Source organism: Columba livia, chromosome 5 (assembly GCF_036013475.1).
Source record: "Columba livia isolate bColLiv1 breed racing homer chromosome 5, bColLiv1.pat.W.v2, whole genome shotgun sequence".
NCBI classification, from domain to species: domain Eukaryota; kingdom Metazoa; phylum Chordata; class Aves; order Columbiformes; family Columbidae; genus Columba; species Columba livia.
In genome coordinates this window covers 60,687,783-60,695,393 of record NC_088606.1, presented here as the reverse complement: position 1 = coordinate 60,695,393, position 7,611 = coordinate 60,687,783, and the positions used below count along the sequence as shown (strand labels likewise).

Genomic DNA, 7,611 nt, shown 5'->3' with positions numbered 1-7,611 from the left:
GGGCAGGGTTGGAGGGGCCAAATGAGTGAATGCAGGAGAGGTATGACACGAGAAGACCTTTCCCCTGTTGGCACACTGGGTGGCTGAGGATGTAGTGACCATTTGCTCAACCCCAGTGATATCCCCCTGCTTGTTTATTGTCAGAGCTGCTTCTGCACTTGCAGAACTGCTGCCAGTGATGCTCTGCATGGTGGTAATGCTTGGGCTGCTTCCCAAGAAGTCCTCACCGGCCCCTCAGATAATGAAGGCCATCTTTGGCAGTGCCTTTGCCCAGAGACTCACCGGTACATCAGCTGGCAACGAAAGGCTCCCAAGGTGAGCAGAGAAGGAATTCTGGTCTTGCCAGGTCACAGGACGACTTTAAGCAGGCACAGCTTTATTTACACCTCAACGGAGGTGCTAGGTGCAGTTGATTTACAAAATTAGAGGGGGTGGAGATGAGACCCCAGAGCTGACAGTGCATTCAAAGTGCCCTCGAAGGCACATAGGTGGGGGAGGGTTTCCCCCACCACCCGTCTCCCCTCGGCTACGGCGGCCGCTGCCCTGAAGCCTCTGTGTGCTGGACAGCGCCCTCGGCCCCTCTCGCTGCCCCGGGAGCGCTGGGGAGCGGCCGCGGCCCGGCCGCGGGGCGGAACGGGCGGCGGGGGCGCGGGGGGCCGGGCGCCCCGCGGAGCGGTGGAGGGGGGTCCCCGCAGCCCTGGCAGCGCCGCCTCCGCTCCCCGCCTCCCCGCGCTCGGAGGGCGGGGAGCGGGGCCGGGACTGGCGGCGACGTGAGCCCTTTGTCGATGCGAAGCTCCCTTCCGAGGCGCTCTCCGCGCCGGAGGCGGAGGGGCCGCACCGGCACCGCGTCCTTCGACCGCGGCGGGCTCCGGGCAGAGCCGCCGGCAGCATGCGGCGCCCCCCGCTCCTCCTCCTCCTCCGCCGCCTCCCCGCACAGCCGCTGCTCTAGAGCCCGGCGGGGCGATGGGCAGCGCTGCCCGCTGAGCCGCGGCGGGGCCGTGCGAGGCGCGGGGATGTGGCGGCGGGCGGCAGGCGGCGGGCGGAGCGGGGCGCGCCCCGCGGGGCCCGGCGGAGCGCCCGGCACCGCTCCCCCGCGCAGCGCCCGGCCGTCGGGCGGCGGAACGGGCCTGGCCGGGGCCGTCGTGCTGCTGGGGGTGATCGTCGCCCTCCTGCCGAGCGCCCGGGCCGAGCCGGGTAAGGAGCGCGGCGGGGACGCGGGGGGCTGGGGGCGGGCGGCCGGGGCGGCCCGGCGGCGGAGAGCAGCTGTCACCGGGCACCGCTGTCACCCGGCACCTCTGTCACCGCGCTGCCCGCGGAGAAGGCGCCGCTGGCGCGGAACGCGCAGCTCTGCGGGGAGGCTCGGGCTTCCCTGCACGGAGGAAGTTGCCGCCGCCTGCAGAACAACCTCACCTGCTGCAATGGCAGAGGGTCTCCTGCCTGTCTAAGCCGTGATTTCAAAGGCGAGGGGTTGAAAACGTGAAATCTACCTTGTGCCGTGTAATACTCTAAGTGTCGGGGGGGGCGGGGGGAAATCCAGGCTCTTCCTCATTGCCTTCCGCATCTTTTTTACCCGCTCTTTGAGCAGAGGCTAATCTGTGAAAAGGGGTTTTCTGCCTTATCCTGTGGGCAGCCTGCGCTGCATTTGTCCGTCTTGGCTAACGCACAAATAACAGCTTTTCCTATGGGACAGCCTGGTTGGATTAGCCCTTGTTTCTTGCAGAGAAAGAGGGACAGGCAGAGGCTTTTGTTAAACCAAAGGATCGTTTCTAGTGATTGTCCGTGTGTGTGCCGGGGAGGAGGGGAAGATAAGGAGGGGTTAGGAGAGGGCAAGCTCTGCTGAGATCTGAGCACTACATCTCAAATGCAGCTGAGAGCTCCGACAATTTCTGGGTTATATTTTTGCTGTTTCCCTTGACTCTTTTGAGTCAGGCAGTATTCTGTGCTCTCCCGACTTCTTACGGCAGTCGATATATTCAGTGACCTCAATGCAGAAATAATGACTGTTGCTAGTAGTTATTGTGTGTGCCAGATACAGATGCCAAATATAATTCTAAGGCTATGCTAAAATAATAGAAAGAGGCTAAATTTGATATATGGCAAGATTAATCCCATGGATTTAAGAAAAGAGCAGGGATGTCGATCCACATTTTGAAGCTGTTAACATGAATGTACAGTAATCATATACAATTGATGTCAGTTTTATAGCCATAACACAATAAGGGTTCTCATATGCAGGTTGTAGGTTGGTGGAACAGTGCCTCAAACTTCATTACTTCTCCGAACGTGTAAATACCATGGTTTGATTTATCTCTATAAGATAAACTGACCTGTGATCAGAGAAACGGCTAATTTTTCACCTGTGCTTGGCAATTCAGTCTGGATTTCATATGAACTCTTGTGCCATGTCTAAATTATGAATTGTACCTTCACTTGGAAGTACCCAGGCTTTTACAGATTAATTTTAAAAGCTGAGGTATTTCTGACAATGCAACAAGACATCTCTTTACACTCTATCACTAGATTCAAGAGTAGAATGAGAAGTATCTCCAGCGAGAACATATGAAACACTGTCTGCTATTGAAGGTGGGGCAAAATGTGTAGTAGAGCTAGGTTTTCAAACAAGAACATTAGTTTTGTCTAAGAAGGTTAACCTCTATATGTTTACATAGAGTAGTCTACCTGTAGTTTCGGTTTTCTGTTAAGCAAACACACTTTTACTGATTCGTGTGATTATTACTGTAATGTGTATGGTTCATAGAGCAGGTCTACTGCCTTGAAGTCCAACTGGCATCACATGATGCGTTAAACACTGGGAACAATATTTGTCATGCTGTTTTTACTACAGCTTTCTCCACTGGGGAATATTTGCATCAATGGAAAAATCACATACATGTGTATGTACATACGTACACATTCACAGATAATTATTTGGTTCTTCTCCTGGGCTTATTGGCAACACATGGCATTGCTGTGTGTGAAAACCAAACAGAGAACTTGGGGCATGTAGGATAAAGAGTGAAGTCTTATTCTGGTCCTAATGCTTCAGAAGACACCTCAAACTTTTCCTGATCCCTGAGATGATATCTGTAGTAACAATATTTCCTTTAACCTCACTAAAAATTCAACACAAAGGGAAGAGATCTCCCTGAAAAGAGATCCTGACAGGATGGAGCATTGGACTACCAGGCACTGGGAGCTGAGAGGTTGGTTATCTCTTTGTTGGGGCTCAGAACCAGACCTCAGTGCTGGTCAGTGCCTCGGGACACGTTCACCATTGACTCCAGAGTGATTAGGATTCAAACAGCAGATGAGAATTTTTAATTTTAGAAGTATTTTATGCTTCTTCAGCTGGATAAATACCAAACTGCTCAGTGAGATGCAGAGTTAATCATTAATTTCCACAGTACGTCAACCCCAGGACCGCCACTTGAATTCGGGTTGAAAATAAAATTACATTGTCCACCATGATCAGAAGTATATAACTGTGGTTTCTGAGGCAATATAGAATAACAAGTGCAAAAATTCAGTCAAACTGCATGTATCTGTCAATAAAGGAAAAAGTAATGAGGCAGAAATGAATGAGCAAATGTGTGGTTTTGGGCTGACTCTTACCATCCTCCTGCCTCATGAACCAGAGGCAGGAACTGTGGGAAGCCATTTTCCTTGGGGGAAGAAGAGAGGGGCAGTTTCTGAAATGAATGTAACTTTGAAATGCAGCTGTTGAAAGCTGGTCTGGTCTCGGTGGACCGTCTCAGCCGGTAAACACATGTGGCACTATTGCTTGAGTAAAACAGGGCTAAAGGCACGATGCTCACAGTTGTGTTGCCCGTGAGCTTAATCAGCTGATTAAGGCTGCGGGAGGTGGGGGGACTGGGGAAATAAAGTTTTAAGAAACATTAAAATATGCCTTTTACATTTTCCATCATCCCTTATGGTTGTTTACGTAGGCTGTTTGAATGATAAACTTGTCAGGGAAAGGTCCATTTCTTCCTGCGTTTGCTGAATGCTAGCACAGTGAGATCTCACCTTAATTAACAATGATTTCAAAACCAATAACAACGCCTCCAGCACAGTGGTGGCTTCTCGCAGCTGAAACTTTGATTGAACAACTTAGAGAGTGCTCCTTGCCAGCTGCTAAATTGCCAGTCCCACTTCCTACAAACCGCTGCTGTCCCTGGATTGCAGCTACTTCAGCACTGACTCAGTGCCTCTCAGCTCCTCAAACTCCACAAAAAGAGCCAGAATTGGCACATCTGGAAGTGTACGGGTTGGTGTTCCCATTGCCAAAGGGGCTGCTACAGAGGTGAGAAATGTGAGTGTATCAGAATGTGGTGTCGTTCCCTGGATCCAGCTTTGCATTGAGGAAATTGGTAAAGATGTAGAGAAAGGTACCTCTACACCTCCTGTGGTTGATCTCCAGGGTTACCAATCCAGTATTCTAGAAAATCAATAGTTTCAGGTTTGTCACATCTCTCTTTTGATATTCTGATTATCTCAACAGAATAAAATACATGCAGATATCTACCCTGTGATAGAATAGTGAAGCCTTCAAATTCTAACTCATTTTAATCAAAACCAAACAGGAATCTGCAGCATGGGCTGAAAGAATTAGGCTACCAGGAACATTAAAAGTATGCTTCTGTGTGTGGATTTGAAGATTTGATGGGTACACTTGGTATAGATCCACCAGTCATGAGTTTTCTTCGTCCACTAGATTCCAGGGCCAGAGTTATTCTCCAGCTTAGCTGATAAAAAATATTTCTGGTTTTAGTCTACTGGTTTTATCTACTGAAATAACTGTTCTCTATAGATTAAGGAACTGGTATCTTGGATGAGGTTGACAAGTGCCTGTGTTTTGCCTGTAAGGAATACTGTCTGGCTGTTTGAGACCTATGGATAGAAAAGGACTTTTAAATCTTATTTGCCGTCATGTTCGGTCACCCAGTAGTGTACTGGATATCTTGCATCCTCCTGATCTTTACTGTACTGTTTTCTGGAATATTTTACACTTGCTTGAGGCCAGGCTGATGAACTGAAGGGCACTGTGAGTAATTTTCTGTTTATGGCATTTTCTTGGTCATGTGGGAATGATTGTTTCTGCTGAAGTAAATACTGATGGTATTTGCATATGAATTTAGGCTTGAATGTCCAAACATGTCAACATTTCATTTAAAAAGAATGAGCATTTCAGTGGTTATTTACTGTTTAACTCCGTTCTGCTGAGTCCAAGGAAGGAACTTACTGAACTTACTGAACTAATTGCATTTTACTGCTAATCCTGAGGGTGAGACATGCCTTCCTACTAAGAAGGTGGGATAGCACTGGTGGGCTTTGGACATAGGGCATTGTGCTGGTTTGACTGAAAAGTAGTTCATTTTCTCCATGCAGTTAGAAACCTTTCTTTTCCATAGCTAGCATGGTCATTATTTGAACTTTGAGAACAAGGAGACAACATCCCGGGACAGAATTAATGTTTTCAGTTGCTCTGATCTGAGAGCCAAGGACATTGTGAGCGCTCTGCCCACAGGTGTGAGGCGTTGTCATCTTCATGGTTCAAGGCAAGGCTGGCAGCTCCAAGAGGAGCTGAGCAGATGATGGGCAACTTCTTTGAGCTTTCTGCCTTTCAAATGTTAGTCAAGTCTAAACCTTCACACCCATGAATTCCTTGGTAATACCTTGCTTACTCTCTTCATGTCCTACCTAAGACCCAAATACACAAAAAACAGGGATCCACAGCAAAAATTTTTAGATTCCATAAACTAATCCTCAGAGTTTATCAAGAGAGTAATAAAATATTGTTTTGAAAAAAAACACCAGGGTCTTCCCTTCTCCCTCCTTAAACATAACTTTCAATAGTTTCAGATTTGAAAAAGTCTATGACAAAAGATCTAGGATTGAAAAAGAAGAGCAAAGTCCAGGCTTTGAAGTGACATTTTAGTGGCAGTCCTGTGTACATGCAGAAGGATATAAAGGGAACATCTGCATCTTATAATTTTTGTCACAAGAAGAAAGGGCAGTTACATTCTTAAAATCTGAAATGGAAATATGGTGCTGATGGGTGTCTGAAGTGCAACTTTGAACACTGATGATGCTTTTAAGCGCCTCTCAACAGCAGCTATAAGTGACTCAGTTTGACTATTCCTTTTTAAAAAGAGGAGTTATTGCAGAAAATGGGAAATCTGAAGATATAAATACTATGGGCCACTTTTGGGTCAAAAGAAATTATTATGTTATTAATGTTTAAATAACAATTACCTTTGCAGGTATGAGGTATACACAGTGTATAGCAAAATGTAGCGCATACAATATTTCTACTCGATCTTAAGGTTAAACTAGGGAAAATTTCTTCCTGAATTCTGGGAGTAGGAGGAAGGAAGGAAAAATGTAGGAACTTTCAAAGATGGAAAAAACAGAAATTCAGACTTAGAAGACCATTCCTGTTTTCAGATTTTCTCCACCACACATTGCTGAGGGTTTGAAACTATCTACAATGCCTTGTCTAACATTCTATCACCTATTAGCAATATACCTGTATTGCTCTTTTAAGGGAAATGCCTGGGTTGATTCCTACTGACTTTGAATAGGAAGAATATATGGGAGAAAGTAGAGGAAAAGCTATGTAAGACTAAACACAGACTGTAACTGTTCTGGGAATATTCTTCAATTTTCAGGTATAATTATCAGGTTTGATGCATCAGTTGAGGAAGCAGCAGTAGCTCTTCATTTGAAATGTCTCCTGTACTGCCTGCATGTGTGTACATTTTCTTTATTACGACTAAAAATCCTGTACAGAGTGTTTCAAAAAGATGGACTCAATTTCAAAGGAGTAGTCATTTCAAAATGGGTCCATCTTTTTGAAACACCCCGCACGTTGAATGTAGTGATTTTGGTTGCTCTCTAGGAAAGTCTTTCTACACGATATACGTGCTGATCATGTGCAGTATTTTCCTAAGTGCTCATGCAGATGGGTGGTGATAAAAAATTCCTGAAGCAAGCCAATATAAATTAAAATCCATCTGTATACCAGTTAATAAAAAAGCAGCAGAAGTCTGCTGCATCACTCAACTGTTTAGTGGTATGACAATCTCACTGCAGTGCCTTTGGCTGAATATAAACAGAAAAAAAAAATTTAAATAAATTGTTGCCCTGTATTTGAGAGGTATGGATTTTGTAAATTAAACCCCATCTGGTTACTAGCTAGGGTAACACAAGAAGGTTGTTATATAAATATGAGTAACTCACAATGCTAAGAGACAGAGTTTGTTAGTAAGTCAAAAGAAAGGCTAAACATTTAAATGCATTGAAATTAGAATGTCAAAAAGCACATTCCAAAGGAATGTAAAACAAAGACGCAATTCTTCTCCTTGGTATCTCTTAAACAATGAAATAACTGAGGCCAGTAAAATATGTTGGCAACCAATGTAAAAGTGGTAAGACAAAAGGTGAAAAACTGAAGTGTATCCTTGGGAACAGTTTGTTCCCAAGTACTTCTTTGTTTTGAGAAGAATATGAATGACTTACATTATGTGATGTTGCTCATTACTGAAGTTCTGAAAAGGTGATTTAAAAGAAACCATTACAGACTTGTTCTTTCTTTAGGTAGTTTTCTTT

The 7,611-nt window shown here is 45.7% G+C and overlaps 1 protein-coding gene across 7 annotated transcripts in view; it reads left to right on the top strand.

Moving 5' to 3' along the window:
* The first annotated feature begins 507 nt into the window (after positions 1-507).
* The window catches only part of KIAA1549L (KIAA1549 like), a 131,602-nt gene continuing 124,498 nt past the window's right edge, over positions 508-7,611 (top strand). For 2 of the 7 annotated variants that reach the window (XM_065065346.1, XM_065065345.1), the window contains exon 1: positions 732-1,194. In XM_065065346.1, coding sequence (XP_064921418.1) covers positions 786-1,194 — 409 coding nt within the window. In that variant the 5' untranslated portion in view covers positions 732-785. Of the gene's footprint in view, positions 1,195-7,611 lie in introns of all 7 variants that reach the window. The other 5 variants (XM_065065349.1, XM_065065348.1, XM_065065347.1 and 2 more) reach the window with 4 other exon arrangements.